This window comes from Empidonax traillii, unplaced genomic scaffold, assembly GCF_003031625.1.
Source record: "Empidonax traillii isolate 1590-97213 ecotype Southwest subspecies unplaced genomic scaffold, ASM303162v1 scaffold1:size7828297, whole genome shotgun sequence".
In the NCBI taxonomy this organism is placed as follows: Eukaryota; Metazoa; Chordata; class Aves; order Passeriformes; family Tyrannidae; genus Empidonax; species Empidonax traillii.
Window position 1 is genome coordinate 5,334,752 of NW_020955194.1, and position 18,783 is coordinate 5,353,534.

Sequence of the window (18,783 nt, forward strand, 5' to 3'; positions counted from 1 at the left end):
CCTTTCATGCCTTGGTGTGCCTTACAGAAATGTGCTGGTTATAACGTTGATGAGACTAAACTGAATAGTATCACAAATGTAAAAGGGGTTCCAGAGTATCATTCCAAAAGGAAATAAAATTATTTTATAACTGAACTAAAAAAAGTAAGAATCTAAAAATATTTGTTAGGATTAATCAGCTGTTGAATTAGGAGATAAGAACAAGTCTGTTTATCAGCTAATGGCTCATCAGCTACAAATACAGAGGAGGAAGACAGACAGCAGGGATTTAGTTTATCTTAGACTAATTCTGCCAATGGGCATCATATACTGCAAAGTTGTTCTTTGATATGTTCTAGGCAGTGAAGAGCTACAAGCTGAGAAAGACCTCTGGTGAGCTGGGCATTTCAGTCTAGACATGGAAATGAAATAATTCAATAAAGTGGTTCTTGGATCAAAGTTGTATCGTTCCCCGCCAGCTCAATATGTAGGCAAATGGTCTTATGTCTGTCCAAGATACACAGTGGTGACAGTCCCGGTGTGATTTCGTCTGGGGAGGGAACTAAAAAAAAAATGAGCAAAGGAAATTGTGAGGAATTTTTCTGCCTGTTGAAAGAATAAATACTGGTTTTGTAACAGTAAAATAGTAGCAGTTTCAGGATGAAATTTATTCAATTTGAAGATAATATTACACCCCACAGTGGCCATATGACAGCAATATATTTCATGCCTCGTGTTCCTATGTATACTTGTTCAACACTGAGTTTGTTTGTGTAAGTATGTGGAGGGTTGGTGCATACACATTAGTTCACTGTCATCATCTTACTGGCATGTAAGAAAAGGCAGAAATATAAATTTAAAATATGCCATTGTCTTTCTCTAGATGATGATGGCTGAAAAAATCACAATAGGACTTTATAAGTTATATTGCAGAAATGGAAGATTTCGAGTCAGTTGACTCTGTGATTATTAATAAAAAATTACATTTGGGTTTTTTTTGAGAAATATAAACAAAATAACTCTTGTTGTTACTTAGTGATTTTCAGAAGTTATTTGATTAGATAGGGGACTTCTAGCAGGACTAGAGTATCACACTCTGCTGCGTATTTGGGTTGGAGTTTCCTGCATAGAAAGAGAAAAATGTGATGCACCTAAGTTGTAAAATTCCTCAAAGGTGAGATTTATAATGTATTTAATGTAGAAAAGGAAAGCTGCCAAAACAAGGAATTAATTTTGAACAAATACATGGAGATCTCAGTAAGAGAGTCTGGAATGGGAATCTGAAGTGGACATATGGTTTAGGATGATCCAGAAATGCAGTTTATGGGGGATTTTGATGAAAATTTGAACAGCATGGATTAAAAACGTGAAGATCATTTTTCAAACGTGCTCTGAAGTAAAAAGAGACTCTGTTTGGACTCAGCTGACATGAACTAGCCTGTAAAGAGAGGGCAGTGGGACCAGTAAAAGGTGGTATCTCTCTTGTGGAACAGGGGAAGAAAAGACTAATTTGAAAACAAAACCGTGAGTGCTGCATAAAGAATAATCCTCTGCTTCAAATTAAATTTTTAGGTGGGGAGCAAGCCAATGTGCGCATTAAGTTAAAGTAATTATTTAGAGTAATTTCTTGACTGATTTTTGGTTTAATATATTCCATAGATTTATTTTTACAAATTCTACATGCATTAAACTTTGTTGGGTCCAAAAGATATTCTTGCATTATTTTATGTCAAAAGTACCATTGTACTTAGGACATTTAAATGCCGTATTGATTCTTTGATACCAATCTAGAGCTATTAAAATTTGTAATTGCAACTGTCCTCAGAAAGGAAATATCCAATTACTATAGTGGAATATTTGAATGCCATGTTCTACCTGTATTTCCTCCTTTTGTACAAGCTGAACTTTTATTTTCCCCTGAAAGGTTATTGAAAAATGAATTTATATTAAGGGCATTTATGTACTACAAAATGTTACTTAGAAGACTTTTACACATTTTAATTCTTTTCTGTCCCCTATTTATTGCCTTTTTTGGTTTTTTCCGAGCTGTAGGCTTTATTTGTGGGGTTATATTTATCTCCAGAAGAAACTACAAGTGACAGAGCCATCCATTATGTGAGATCAGCTCTGTCATATCAGAGAATCATGCCATGTTATAGAATAGTTTGGGTTGGAAGGGACATTAAAGATCTGTGTCTAATACCAGCATCTGATAGCTCACTGGGCCGTGAGATGTGTCGCTGATTATTTTGTTTTACTGTCAAAACTGTCCCAAATACTCCCATTTCTCTTCCAGGGAAGTTGTTGCAGAGGCAAGGGCTAAGTCCTTTTATTTAAGAAATGATCACTGGTAAAGATTTTGCTCTGCCCGTTTCCGTCCTTTACTGGGGTAATACCAGGCTAATTTTCAGGGAGTTGCTCTCACCAGTCCTACTTACCTGCGGTTTTAGAATGGAGCAAATACTAGAAGTCGTGCAATCTTACCTGTAATCAAGGGAGTTTGGTACTGAGGGACGGATAAACTTGTCTTCATTGTGATCAGACTTCTAGTGTTTTGTGATCATCAAATATGCAATTATAATTTGCAGAACATTATGTTTCGAGGATTACAGTTGATTTAATGATCATAAATAGAGCTGAGGTAGGAAGTCCTTAACTGGCAGTGCAGTTTGAGTTCAGGAATTAGTCTGTTACCAACACAGAGATTCTTTGAATTATCTGGGAATTTTGTCTTCTACCTCTGAACTTATAGTACTTTATAAAAATAAAGATTTCTGCACCTTCCATTACTTCACAGTCACGTTTTTTTCTCCTTTGATGAGTGTTCAAATGGTATTATCAGGAATTCTTTTATCAAAATTATTCCTAAGAGTTTATAATTTGAATATAGGATGTTGGACTGGGATTAAGGCAGTGTGTGACTTTTCTTTCTTTTACTTTCATTAAAAAATCACAGTTCAGAAGGAAAAAAGGGAGGCATAAATATTAGATCGAGCATGGAACTCTTTCTGGTATTCAGTTTTCATTTCAGTATATGTAAAATTCTGTAGCACCTACTTTTACCTTACATTCTTGCGTTTTAGATCTTTTATAAATGAAGTATATTGTTAAAAATAATTAAATCCTCCAAGGGTATAATTGTTCAAGTTCTTGTTGTTAGTAGATTTTCAGTTGTATGCAAATGATACAACCTATCCCAAAGCAAGCTAAAGATACAGCTAGGTTTTTGTGGTTTTTTCCCCCAGGTCTTTCTATTCCATATATTGCTGCAGAAGGAAAATCAGCTGCAAATTAAATATAAATATTAAAACATATAATTCAAAAAAGAAATGCAATCAAGCAGACAGTGTGGCACAACTGAGAAAAAATATTGTTTGAAGCTTCTTGTTTTAAAAACTGTAGATACTGAATCATGGTTTAAGTTTTGTATACATCAGTAATTTAAATATCTGCATTTTGATACATTATCTTCTGAGTTAAAAAAAATTAAGATCAGTTTTAAAGGAGTTGATGAAAGTATCCAGACTGCAGTAAAGAGGACTGTAGAGTAAAAACTAGTTATAAATTATGTGCAGAGAGTTGGGGATCTTAATTTCAATTTCTAAAGGTTTTACTGTAGAAAAATTATACTTTACTGTTTATTAGCAATTACATTCTACAACAAATTAAGAGGGTCTTTTTTTATAGTAAAATTTTCTGCTTGAATATCCTTCATAATTTCCTCAGCACAAACTGGGACAGAAATCTCACACGTTTGAAGGCTGCATTTGGTCAGCTAGATAGGCCTTATATCCTCAGCTAAGCCAACAGGACCTACTTGTGGTACTCTCTCTTTTCTGAGAGACATTTGTTTCATGTCTTCTAAAAACATCAGCTTGAAAAATTAGAATCCTTAGTCTGAAAATTACTGCATCTGTTCGGCTGTCAAATCAGGGTCTTAAAAATGAAAAACTATTGCTGTGCTCCTAAATTTTAGACTGAATAGTTTCATGACACATGGGGGTTTAAAACTGTCTTTCACTGAGAGGAATTGCTGCTTATTCACTGTTTAACCAATGGGTTAAACACGTTTACTGTGAAATCCTGTTTTCGGAATCTGTATGGAAATTAAATGTCTCCTTGCACTTTTCTGTCTTGTAGGTTCGACTCTGACACGACAGAGCTCCACAGCTGGATGACCCGCTCCGAAGCAGTGCTTCAGAGTCCCGAGTTTGCAATCTTTCGAAAAGAAGGCAATCTCTCAGATCTCAGAGAACGAGTCAATGTAGGAGAAAGTGTTTGTACATATGTCTGTTAGTCTGTATTAGCTTGTCAAAGGGCTTTCAAAGTTCCAGTGGGTTCAAATGTAGACTGGTGAGCATTGATCATCCAAGATAAATCTAGAAGTGCTCACTATTTCTTTGAGTTTCAGGTTTTGGCACCAAAATTGCTAAATAGGCTGTGTGAGTACATAGAATATTTTGTTGTTGTTCATACATATTCATATTTAATTAAGGTATTCTAGATTTATGAAATTCTTAGGTAAAGTTAAATCAAAACATATATATAATTTTTTAAATATGCATCATCACTCTTTACTAAGAACTTAATTAGATATTACACATGCATAAATTGAAGGTGAAAAATGTCACTAGTGTATGCTAAAGAAAATCTATATCTATTCCCTTTTACAGTGCTGTAAAATATCTATGAAAATCACCAGCCTCCATAGTATACAGAGTAGACTTGATGAGTTCAAGTACTTCCATATTGAGTTAATGGGATTCATCTAATATATAAATAGATATACAGTTAATTTTCTGAGTTCTTCAGTCTTCATTGTAGGTTAAATTTAAAAAAAAAAATGGAAAAAATAGAAACAAAATATTCATCTCCCTTTCATATATTCCCAACTTGAGGAACATATACTTTTCAAGAATGGAAATAAACTCCTTTTGGCCTACATATTACACTGGATACCTGCACTGTTAGGTTTCCCTAACCAACATGATGTTCCACCTCATATTGTCTGTTTCTAAGACTTTATAAAAGCATTAAAGCATCCAGGAGCCACGGTTCACCTTCCTCCTTCTTCCCTTTCTTTGCTTATGAGTAGGTGGTGATCACTGCAGGTAAAGGGGTGGAAGTAGGTGAACCACAGCCCCTCCTTTGCTCCCATCTGGAGGTCCCACTAGCTCTTACCTCACCTTTGCTGGTGCTGAGAGAGAACATTGGGGCTGGGAAGCCACTACCTACCACATTTGTTCAGGTCTCGTTTCAGTGGCTAAAAACATATCTAAAACTGGAGGAAGAAGTGTGGTGTTTGACCAGTGCATGAGCATTGTAAGTTTGAATTCCAGACACTCAGAATAGCAGGAGATAGCAAAGATGTTCCTTTGACCTCTCTGGAAATCAAATAACTGAATTGTCAAGAGAACAATTTCCAGATTTTTTTTCAGTAAAGTAGTGCAGAAAAGGATCTGTGTTGTATCAGGAGCAGTCTGAGACAAGCCAATAATTCTAAATATATATAAGAAAAATCAATGTGCGTCCTTCGTTAACATTGAAAATATTTTTAAAGACCAAGGTTGGTTTTAATTTCAAAAGGTGTCACTGCTTTTTAAATGAACATTTTTATTGAGAAAATCAAGTTACATTTAGAAGTTTCTAAGTATTCTAAGGGAGAAAACCTTCTCATTACATGTATTAATTTACTAGAGAGAAGTCTGAAAGATGGCACTTAAGTACTACACGGGTTCTGTATTGAGTGCTTTTCAGTTAGTGGAAGTCTTTGTACATGTTTTTTTTAAAAAACTTGTAAAAAACATGTTTTTATAACTGCCAGCTTTTAAAATTTGCCCTGACTTGACTTTTCCTGGTATTGTCTCAGTCACCATCCATAAAACTATAGACAAAGTAGGAAGTACTCTTCAGTTCATTGATTTGAACAGTTTCATTGATGCTTGCTAAAACTTTTCCTTTCAATTCCCTCAAAAGAAGCTTCAAATCATTGGAAAATAAGATAGTGTGGGTTTTAACATATTACAATTTCTAGTAAAGTTTAAGAAGGCATATAAAGAAAAAATGAAATGTGAAAAAAGGAAAACATATGTGAGTGATAGTTAAAATAGATTTTATTGTACTGTTGTGCTTTAAACCCAGCTGGCAACTAAGCACTACACAGCTGCTTGCTCACCTCCCCCCCACAACCCTGGTGGATGGGGAGGAGAATCAGAAGTAAAACTTGCAGGTTGAGATAAGAATAGTTTATTAATTGAAGCGAAGTAAAATATAATAATAGTAAACAATAGTAATGATAATAAAAAGAGAAAAAAAAAGTCAACAAACAACTGGTGCACAACACAATTGCTCACCACTGGCTGGCCAAGGCCAGACCCCATCCCTGAACTCAAGCTGACCCCCCTTCCAGGTAACTCCCCCAGTTTACACACTGAGCATGACATCCTGTGGTGTGCAATATCCTTTTGGCCAGTTTGGATCACCTGTCCTGGCTATGCTCCCTCCCAGCTGTTCAGGGGCTTTTTTTGTATCTCCTCACCGGCAGAGCATGAGGCACACAAGAGTTCACTTAGGATAAACAAAACTTAGCAAAGCCCAACACGTCAATGTTATCGACATTAGTCTTATACTGAATCCAAAAGACAGCGCTGTACCAGTTACTGAGAAGAAATTAACTCTTACCCAGCCTAAACCACAACATGTTATGACATGCATAGTGATACACCACTCTTGTACTCGTACCTGCATGCATGCCACCATCTACACATGCATGCATAAGTCCCGTTTTACTCTTACTGTCTTATCATTTAGGGTTTTTTCCCATATGACAACATTTATATTGGTGTAACACAGAACACCTGTGCTTGGCTGATGTCAAACCTACCATTTATTCCCCACTGCAGCAGGTGTTGAGTCTTAGGGCCTTTTTATGACTTTCTTTCCCACTGTTCTTTTGAGGACAGGTTACCAGTTTGTTTTTTTTTTTTCTTGTGGCAGCTTTCTCCTGCCCATTATTTTTCATGGATGAGGGGTCATTTCCATAAGATTTAGTGGAAGTGCATCTGCAGCATGATGGAGGGACACAGGAGTCAGAAACGAAAGCCACAAAGAAATCTCTTTTACCATCACTGATGATGCATCAAGTGCAAAAGCTTGCTCTCATCCCAGCTCAGGCCTGGGGGAGACAGAGGCAAGAGCAGGCTGTATGAAATGCGATGACACTGTTTGCTAAGCCAGCTGCTCTTCATATCCTGGCAGGAAATTAGCCTTTGGCAGATCTGTTATCTAGCTTGAATATGTTAGGCATGCGCAAAAAGTCCATTCCTGTGTTGGAGAAGAAGCAAAAATATTTATAGCCCTTCCCTGCTAGAAAGGCCATTGCCTTACCTGATCAGAGAGACTGGGATGCCATAGGAATAGAAGTTTCATTGTTGTACAACCATACTATTACTAAATAATGAAGATACCAAACATTAATGCTGTAAATATTATTATGCTGCATCATATCATTAAAATTTTACAGTTAGTATGTGTATTTTACTAAAACCAGACCTAACAATGACTTCAGCCTTTTTTTGTTCAAGTTGCAAGTTCAAATATAGGAAGATACAGGTTAAAAAAAAAAAATCCAACAGTTTTTGATAGAAAATCTTGCTTAATAAATCAGATTTGAGATTACACAACAATAAACTGGAAATAAAACCCTTGAAAGGAATTTTGGTTAGCCAAAAAGCAACACCCAGAATTTCAGAATCAAAGATAAACATATAAGGAACAGATGTAAGGGAAAATGTCAGATATTCCAGAAAATTAAATTTGTTCTCTTGGCATTCTCAGAAACTCCATTCTCATATGTTTGTTTTGTGACCTTTTACAGACATGCTTTGCTGGGCCTGTGTATTTGAGAGCTGAATCACAGTCAGAGCTGGTGATGACAATGTTACCCTCTCCTGCCCTCAGGGGTAACTGGTCACCATCACAGGATGTCAGGGAGTACTGCTACCCTGCACTCTTTCACAGAGTTTTGAAAGTGGGATGTTGATTTGATACATGAATAACATCCAAATTTCTCCAACTATCAGAGTTTTCTAGGTTATGAAGTCTTTAGCAGCCAACTCAAGGTCAAATAAAATGTTTTGTATTCTGTAAATAGCCACTCCACCTTTGGCTGGCATTTAGCTAAAGGTGAATTTATAATGTCTTTCAATCAATTAAAACTAGGCTATAATACATTTGTGGTGTTTGTTAGAAAGCAGTCCAAAAGAGAATTAATCCATGCTTGGACAAAAGACCATTGGTGTCTTTTTTTTCTAAAAAATCTTTTATAGAAAACAAACATAGTTAAAAAAGTGAGAAGTTAAATATTTGGAAATACTTTGAAGTACTTTGCCACTAGAGTCAAAAGGTGTCTATTACAGTGTGTACAGAATCTCAGAGTTTCAAAACTTCACAAACCTCTTCAAAATTTTCCATTCCACTGGTGTCACGAGCGAACCTGAACTGAGAGCGTGGTTCCCTTCAGTAAAGCAAAAAATAAAGAAAGCAGAGCCAGAGATAAATAAGAGATGTTTCCAGGACTGCTCCCTTCATTTCTAGGCACTTTACACAGGGTTATGGAAGTCCTTCCTTAAAATCTTAAAAATCCAAGACAGAGTTTGCAAGTTCGGCAAAGAGTGGCAGCGTGCACAGACTAATATCAGGACTATGTGGTTAGTGCTGTAAGTAACTAGAGTGAATTTCCCCCCTTCTCCCAGGATCGCATAATTTGTCTTTACACAAGGAACAAGAAGACAGACTTTTCTCCTTTAGCTTGCACTGTGCTTTTTTGTGTATAACTGCTTGTCTTCTTGTAACCAATGATGGACCTTCATTTTCATATCATATGCTAATTACATAAAAATGAATGGAGAAAAATAATAGACGGAAAGTTTGATATGTACCAAATTTTTATGTTATTTTAAGGACTTCACATATAGTTCTTATATTTTCTACCAGGACCTGGATACTTTAATCTTTCAGGAGAGAGATGGATATTTGTCTGCATTTTCCTGCACATAGGGCATGTTACTGGGCCCTGAAGTGTTCACTTCCACAAACTCTGATGTCATAACATTTTTATATTTCAAAAAGATACATTTTAGTATATTTTATGAGAGTTTTTTTATGATTCATTTGTATTCTCTCATGATAATTACACACCTGGTATTACAGACAGAGTAGAATTTTTTCAATATATTTTAGTGTTTTACTGATTTCTTTGAGTTTCCAGTAGTTATTCTCATGTTAATTATACCTGGCATTATAGACAGAGTAGTATTAATTAAGGTTCTGGAAGAAATTTTGGATCTCTGCAGAGAATAGAATTTTTTTTTTTTTAAATATTTAAATAGTACAGGATTTTATTGGCCTACAAAAACTACATATAATTAATATAGTCATCTTTAACTTACTGGGATTAAAATTCACAATCTTTCAGTGATAATTTAAAATATATTAAAGATATATTTATAAAATATTTTCATCCCTAATTTTTCTCTTAGTAACTTCTCTTTAGGTGTTTGGGTGATTGGGAAGCCTAGTGGGGTCAGTCAGTCTGAGTAGCTGCATCCAGGACTGTGTGTTACCTTTCCATATATACCATGTAGGACTTGTGGGAACACATCCTCTTGTATGTGTGTATCTGCTGCAGTAAAGTGAGAGACTCTTGATTTCTGGGAGACTGTGTTGGTCAGGATCTCTGGGAGGTATATAGTCTGTTTTATTTTTGGTGTCAAACTTGACTGTGGCCCCCTACTGCTTCTTTGGGCTTCTGATTTAGAGCTTCTAAATTACACCTAAATTATGCTACTAAATTAGTTTAAAATCAATGAAGTGACTTCATGATGTTAATTACAAGACAGCATTGATGGGCTGTCAGATCTAAAATGAGCTTATTTTCGACCAGTATTGCTACTAATCTGAAATGAAATTTAAACTTAGATTCGTTCTGTATCCTGTAATTTTAGCAGCCAGCCTTTACTAGGCCTTACCAGCTAGCCTGAGTGCTAGCCTGAACATGGGTGAGAAATTTTTACGTACAGAGAGGTGAATCAAGAGTGTTAGCAATAACACATAATGAGAAGCCTGTATTAAATTTGCAGTTAACTCTCCCTCTTACTTAGTAGCTCATATTTGGATGTCTGCTGTATGTGGTCTTATTTACATTAGATATCTATTTAGTAAGCATGTTACAGGGTCAGGTTTGTTTTTTTTCAAACAACATAGTAACATGGCACAATATCATATAATATCAAATTGTGTATGGGTTCAATACTGCAGTATGCTATGAATCCCTGTGATTTGGTTAGCATGCTCAGTTTTTGCTGTTAACATGAGAAATGAGCTACTCTATTCTTCCACAAGGAATTTCTATTGAACGAATATTTTCATTTTGAAATATTGGGCTTTGAATAGTTCTTAGTGTGTACTTCTTTTATTTGTCTGTAAAATACTGATGTGTATCACTTCTCAGCCCTGTTGTGTTTCTGACTCTCCATTTCTTTTATTTGACTTTGACTCCCTTCCTGGTTATATGTGGTACCTGTTTGTTTTCACTGCAAATCGGGAGGCAGGCAGCGCAATATGATGGGTTACATGGTCTTGAGGAATCAGAACGCGTCCCTGAGATTAATTACTTACTTCTTCAAAATCCCTCTGTTGAAATACTCACCTTTCATGTCATGCTGCAGGCCATCCAACGGGAAAAGCCTGAGAAGTACAGAAAACTACAAGATGCCAGCAGATCAGCTGAGGCCCTGGTGGAACAGATGGTGAATGGTAATTACATGGGAGTTGGTTTAGATAATCTTCTTACAGATTTGATAAACGTACAGGTTTATATTTATCACAAGAATTATATTAGACCAAATGGAACAGTAAAGTGATATTGCCTTATATTTCTTTTATTATTTCTGAATGTTAAATCTGTTAATTAGAAAAGAGGGAAAAAAAAGTCTTACCACTTTAGTACCATGAAAAGAAATGCATGTAAAACTTGCTCACAGTAATGAACTGTATATTAACAATCTGTTCTTTGGAGAGACTTAAGTTGTAATCTTATTTTCTGAGCATGCTAAGCTTTCGAAGTACTTTAACACATCTGAGCTAGAAAAAACTCTGAAGGCATTACTTTAAACACTTTGAAAAAAAGTGCTTCCTGACTTTTAGTATGCAATGTATGTTTTCTAATATACTTATTGCTGTAATGTTCTGTATCATAGAAAATACAACCTTGGAATTTGGAAGAGATTTTTGGCATTTGCAAAGATAATAAACATAAAAACCTACACAACTCTTTAAAAAGCAAAATAGCTCTAAGGTTTTTTTTTTTTAAATACTATGTTTTTCAATTCTTTTGAACTTTTATATAAAGCAAAAACAAACCCCAAAGAAAGGTAAACAAAAGTAAAATTGTAAGTCATGCCATTGTCCTTGATTTTGAAGAATGTCTTACTTTGCAAGAAAATACTAAACTCAGGCCAACATCTGTCATGCTGATATGATTACCAGAAATACAGATGATGAATGCACTGAGCTTCAGAACATATATTTTCTATTAAATTTTCACAGAGAAGGACCAAGAATTAAATAGCTAGAAGTGAAATACTTAAAGTTTGAGGTACTAACTGGTCAAGCTAAAGAAACTTCATGGAACCCTAAGATTATTTTGCTTAAGTATGAAGGTGTAATATTTTATAAGTAGCCATATTTAATATGTGATGCATATTTAATTATCATTATTGTAACAAGTGCTTCAAGAATTTCCTTCCCAGGCTCACTGAATAGACTGAAGTGAGTCTGCTGAGGTCTGTACCCTCTTTGAAACAATTTGGGCTGTTTTCCATGGTTGAATATATAAAAAGTTCTGAATTTTTTTTTTTTTTTAAAACATGTTTTCTGCCTGGGACAACTGACTGTATGTTACTTTTAGGAAACGTTTGAAATTTGTTTGCTATTTGTGGCAGAATCTGTCTGGGGCACTTTTAGTCTTGCTCCACTCTTCCTTTGGCCAAATGGAGATTAGCACCTCAAGAATTCCAGTTTGGTTTATATAATACTTTATGATGACTCATTTTGGTTTTAATTGCAGAACCCGCTACCGTATTAGGTAATGCATTCCTGGCACTGTACTGCCTACCATGTCTAGCATCCAGTAGACTAACATTCTGTCTTAATTATTCTCATGTGCTTTTAACTGAAGATTCTTTTTTTTCTCTCTCAGTCCATGGGTCCATTCTTATTCATGGTTTATAGATACTGTGATCTCCACTGTGGCTAGATGTGCATATAAATATTTCCAATATGTCACAAATCACACCTTTTTTGTAGGAAACACATCCTCCAACTGGGGGGCAGGTACAGGGTGGACTAACTAAGCCAGCTTTGACTTTATCAACTTCATCTACTTTGTCAGCTGCTCTGAGATTTGAGATATGTCATGCCATACACTGTGGTAACCTTGGTAGTAAAAATATTCTAGCACTGATAACAGGTTACTTGGCTGTGAAAATGAAGATCCCTGATTGTCATGTTTTTAGGGAAGAAACTATCCCTTTGGAAAAAGAAACAATTCCTCTGGACTTGAAACCCTAGATGTTTATGGAACTTTCAGCTACTCCGCTGATGCAAAGGCAATTTGAAGAACAGTGTTTGAAATGGTTAATTAATGCAGTAATTACCAGTGGTAGAGCGTAGAATTAAATAATTAACATTAGATGATGAGAACTATGAGATGATTTTTGAAAGGATTTGCAAATGGAATATCTTGCAAAGTGCTCAAAATTACTCCTTGAGGGCAGAGGAAGTTAGCTGTCATGTAAAACCATTGCACTTTTGAATAGAACACATTTTCTATTTGTCTTTTCTTCCAAATCATTATCATCTCATGCAATTACAATTAATGGTTGCAATTTAGTTGAAATGAAATTGAACTAAAAGTTATGTAAAAATATTAACTTAACTTTAAAACTGCATCTCAAACTGTAGTAGAGTTATGCAGCTTTCCACAGTAATTCAAATAAGTTTCTATAATCTTTCTTTCATTTGTGGAAATTATATTTGGTTTTGTTTGCTGGATTCACTAAGAACAAGAGGAAAGTTTTGCTGAATGTCCAAAATAACGTCAAGCAGAGTAACCTGACTGTGCCTTCATACCTTCCTCTTCTAATGCTGGAACTCTCTTCCGTAACGTGGGAAGGAATTGGAATTAATGTGCCTGTATGGTTTGTGGGAGGTCTGCAGCTTAACATCTAGTGGAAGAAAGATGTTCTTTGTTATTTTGAATGAAAACCTTTTTAACTACCACAATTTACAGATCAAAAATGATGATGCTCCCTTTGTTATTCCTTAGGGAAACCAGCCAGTGATACAATTGATGATTGTCATGCATTTGCAGTGTAATCTGTAATTAAAAGACTACAAAAGGCAAACAGATTTAAAGCATAGATGAGTTCAGAAGTCAAGTGCTGACAATTTTAATTGCATTGTTAAATTTCACTTATTGTATGTCAATTAGATCTGGACTAATAATAATTAAACTCTTTAAGATTCCAATTATGCTATCACTGAATTCCTGGATTTAGTTAATATATAAAATGTTCTTCCTCTGCTCCTAAACAAGATTCTGAATGTAACAGATAAAGAGCACGAAAAGATAAAATCTTTGGTGATTTGTAAGGGCAAGTTCAGAATGGTGGTGAATTCCATTGTTGTGTCGTTTATATTTACTTTCTTGCATTTATTTTTACTGTGATAGGAGAGGGAATAAGCAAAAAATAGGATTCAGATTCTGGAGATAATTGGATTGGTTTATTTAAGGTTTCGTTTGTTCCTTAGCGTAGAGGAAATTATTCTGAAGAAACGTGTTTATACAGGGCGCTATTCTTGCCCTAGGTAAATGTTTTTCAGCCATTGTCAGCGAAAGTATTCTACACTAGAAAGAACTGCCCTGTCACACAGCATAGCTATTCTTGTGTTTGTAAGCAATGTGTCTGGACATTGCCATTTGAAGGACTTTTCATATCACAAGGGAAATCATATATGGTTTTGGTGGATGCTTCTTTGCCCAACCACCCATCTGCTACGTGGTCTGTGCTCTGCCTCTCCTTGCCTACGCTCTCAAAGAAGTCTGATGATTACAGTCAAAGAAAACGTCCATATTTCTCCCATTTTGTAGTAAAAAACATCTATTTTGTTTTTCTTTACTAAATTTTATTCTAAAATGGAATAACACATCTGTTGATGCATGAGTGAAGCAATTTAGCAGTTTCAGTGGACACTTGACTATCATAGCAGTTTAGAACAAAATAAACAGGGCATCAACATGAATACTCAGAGAATTTGTATAGGCAGCATTTGGGGAATACGAATCAATTTGTTGTGATAAAACATGTAATATTTAAGTGCCACTGTTCTGTGGAAGAAATAGATTTTCTTGTGAGTTACACACACCTACAAAAGCCCCAGATAACATTACGTTGTTCTATCAGAGAACCATGGCAAATGATAGATGCACTTAATAAGATATACTTCATATTAAGTGGCAATTCCAAAGTACTTGCATGTAAGGTGCTGCACAATTAAAAATATTCAGGCACAATTTGTTATGTGGCAGATATAAGGTAATAAAATTAATGGATGCACTTCAGATAATGATCTGTTTCCTCTGGGTACAGTATATTTATTCAGTGATTATATCAGAAGCTTTTGGAATATGAAAAGATTCTGAACTGTGCACTATTCATAAAATAATGTTTTACCAGAGAATGGGGTTTATATGAGGTTTCTGGAGCTGTTTGTAAACTTTTGGTATGTCTTGCTACTCTGAGTGAAACAGAATAAGGGGATCAATGTCAACATCATGTGTGAAAGCTAGTGGTTGCTAAAGTTGCTAAAGTTAATGAAGAAATCAGTACTTATCACAGAGGAAAGTTTCAAGTAGGGCAAGGAGCAACGTCAGTAAACTAAAACACAAGAAGTTCCATCTGAGAAAAAACTTCTTTACATTGAGGGTGGCAGAACCTGGGAACAGGCTGCCCAGGGAGGTTGTGGAGTCTCCCTCTCTGAGGACATTCAAAACCCACTTGGACAAGCTCCTGTGTGGCCTAGTCTGAGTGACCTTGCCTTGGCAGTTGCTTGCACTGGAGGATTTCCAGAGGTCCCTTCCAATCCTAAAAATTCTGTGAAATTCTTGATTTCCAGCAATTTAGTGAGCAAAGAAAAACATTATAATTAGGCCCTCATATCAATGTCTCAGAAAATAATTTAGCATTTTCAAGGAGACAAAGGACTAGTTTTCTTCAAAATAAAAAGAGCAAAGGCATTTTTTAAATCTGTGCGCTTGCAGAATTGCATTTAGATTCAAAGCTTAGATATTACAGAAAAGAATTAATGAAAAATTGAATATTGAATATTTTCACATATTTAAACATTACATGAAGCGAGACATACGAGTAAAAAGAAGAAAAAAGGCCATCTGAAATAGTCCTCTCTAAATCCTTGAAGAAAATATTGCAGTGAAAAGTATTATTATATATGGGGAATCCATGACTGCACTTCACCTGGTAATCATAATCTTGCCCAAGGGTACCTTGGAGACTATGGCAGCTGAAAAGAGAGGAATAAATAAAAGTGATCTTTTTGTATCTACTCTGCCAAACTCATAAACAGTGTCTTCCAGTTTCGGAAGTAATCATAAGCACACTGGCAAAGATAATCTGCTCTCTGTTATGAGTATACAGCATTTTTATAACTAAATTCACAACAGAAAAGAAAACAATTGCTGAAATACAGCATAATCAAAAGTCTTATTTTCTGTAAGACTTATTTGTGCTTGCTGTTGTTCAGGTTCAGTATCTATGTGCCTGGTCATCTGTGATTGCTGTTATTCAGATGTGCTATGCCAGTCAAGTTTATACTGTCTCTTCACATGTTACTGTGTTACTTAGATATTACACTTTAATAAAATCTAGTTATATGTACCACATCTCCAGATGCACACACACACTCACAGAAGACCAGGATGCTTTGGGATTTTATTAAGCTGTGTCAAAATGCTGTTTACCTCTTAAGGTTCCTTTTGTATTCTTGCACAGTCCTTAAATTGCGCTCTTCAGTTTTTAGAGTATAATGTACATGTGTGACTGCTCCAAGCAGCACACAGTTGCCATTATCTCCCAGTAGTAGTGGGTTTCCTATTTTTCTGTAGTTTTGGTTTTTGAAATCATGTATAATTTGCTTGGCTAGGGCAGTATCCCAGAAACAAAGCACATCCAGAGAACCACTATCAGGTACTGCACAGTCTGTTTCCAAGTGGGCTCCCAAGCAACTCTGAATGGAATAGCCCTGAGCTGGATCCAGAATAGGATTTGCCAGAGCATTATGGTGCTCCACAACAGATATGATCCTGGACTGTCATTTAGTGTGGTTTACTAGACAGCATGCATTATAGTAATTCCCTAGAAAAATTTATTATACTAAATTTCTAGTACTTATTTTATTTAAGGGATTTAGCTGTAATTAGAACTTCATTTCCTGTGTCCTACCTTACAAAATTGCACATCAATTTTACTGCTCTTTATTCCTGCAGATTGGGAGTCCAGGTTGCAAACCAGATAAATCATCTTTGACAGTGTATCAAAGACCGCAGAAGTAGAACACTTAAGCCTTTTGCCTCGTTTGCTTTTAAACTTGCTTTTAAAAAAAAAAATACTTTATTTTTTATTATTTTGATAAAAACATCACTTGTGTTTTACTGGTTAGCTAATTTATGATTAAGTGATGATTTTATTAACAATGTTCTTAAGCATATAGCATTGCTCAAATGATTGAGAAATTTATTTTTGAAATCAAGATTGGTCTTATTACAATATGTATTGTTACATGTCATTACACCAAAAAAGGTTAGGGGTTAGATTTAAACTTCCATTGAAAGAATAAATAAGCTGCTTAAGTTAATAGTATTTTGAAGTCAGCCTGAGTTCAAGTTTCCGTATAATTATAAATTATGTTATTGTAAGACACCTTTGCTTATCTTTCATATGTATTGCCTCACTTTCTTCACAGTAAATATAGAGCTCTTTAATCTTTTAATTATTCTGAATAATTTCCTTGTCTGTAATAACTAAAGCCAGTTTGATTTTATGGACTTTATTATAAACTTAATTATTGAACAATAGACAGAAATAGGCAAACTATATCAGAGAAACCATACCCTGTCTGAAAATAATCATAGAGAAGCATCACCTGTGGTTTCTCATCTCTCTGCTTAGTGTCTCCTGATGGTCACTGTTGGATGCACAGGACTGGCCTAGATGGAGATTTGATCTGATCATGTGTTTATGATATTTCTAAAATAACATATAATGAAAACTTGAAATATTATCAGAAGCCTCCAAATAGCTGCAGATTGTAGTTCCCATTCATTTAAATCAGTCTTTTTATTAAAGAAAATCCTACAACAGGATTTTCTAATCTAATTACAGTCCAGACACAGTTTTCAAAATCCAGCTGCCAGGCATTTTCTTATTTCTTACGGCAGTTTTAATTAGCTTTATGTATTGTATCTCTATTTGCTGCTTTATTCCCATTCTTGTACTTTAATGTACTTTATAATTCATTCCCATAGCAACAAAAGTACCCTGGCAGCAACTTCAAATACTTTTGATATGCTTTCCCCACTAATGTGTAACATCTGTATGTTCAGGACTGTTATTTGATGATAAATCATTAACTGGATTTATGAGTTCTCAAAACCAGAAATTGAATTGGTAAATTATATTACTTCTTTTTAATTATTTTCTTCGTAACTTGTTTATCTTTAAACGTCTTCTTCTCCCATATTTCCAGAGGGCCTGAATCCTGACAACATTAGGCAAGCCTCAGAGCAGCTGAAGAGCCGCTGGATTGAGTTCTGTCAGTTGCTGAGTGAAAGACTGGCATGGCTGGAGTACCAAAATAACATCATTGACTTCTACTCTCAGCTGCAGCAACTGGAGCAGACAACAATTACTGCAGAAAACTGGCTGAAAGCACAACCCACACCAGCAACAGATCCTGCTACAGTAAAAACTCAGTTGGAAAAGTGCAAGGTTAGAGATTCTTCTTCCAGATTTTTATGATATTGTACTTCGTTGGTGTTCTAACAGTGAGACAGATTATGACCAAGTCTATTTCAACATAAAATGGTGAATGGAACCCTTGTCTTTACAAAGTAATTATTGAACTTTTTCAACGAAAGGAAATACTGGTAAAGAAATAGAGATAATAGAACCCAATATATGGGTGTTTAAAATATTTAGTTATTAGGATGCTTAGACTCTTAAAGCTAGAGAATTATGGCCCTAAAGTCTTTTTCCTCTTTTTTTACTGTAAGAATCTGTGTCTTAAAAATTGTTGTTCATCACCTCTGTTAAGGATCTGTGCCAGAAAATTGTTTTCAAGTCCAAAATCCTACCATTGCACACAACTTTATTTGATACATACCCTGCATTCTACTGCAGGGTAGATTGTGTACTCAAAAGGAGGAATATTACTCTGCATAGTGTGACAGAATCACAGTAGTTGTGCAAAAATGGTCACACCAATTCACTTATTCTCCCTGATTGTTTTAATTTTTGCTCTGCACCATCATAGAAATTTGATTATCTCTCTTCATGTAGACAGCTCTGTGGGTGAGGATTACTTACAAGCTAATATTGATATACAGGAATATATTGAGATGTAGTATTGAATTATAAATTGCATGACATACTTGTAGAGTCTTGACTC

General features: G+C 35.3%; 1 protein-coding gene across 10 annotated transcripts in view; it reads left to right on the plus strand.

The window, feature by feature from the left end:
• Positions 1-18,783, plus strand: part of DMD (dystrophin) — a 996,724-nt gene that overhangs the window by 320,471 nt on the left and 657,470 nt on the right. For all 10 annotated transcript variants that reach the window (XM_027888128.1, XM_027889056.1, XM_027888040.1 and 7 more), the window contains 3 exons: positions 4,120-4,243; positions 10,707-10,794; positions 17,863-18,104. In XM_027888128.1, coding sequence (XP_027743929.1) covers positions 4,120-4,243; positions 10,707-10,794; positions 17,863-18,104 — 454 coding nt within the window. The remainder of the gene's footprint in view (positions 1-4,119; positions 4,244-10,706; positions 10,795-17,862; positions 18,105-18,783) is intronic.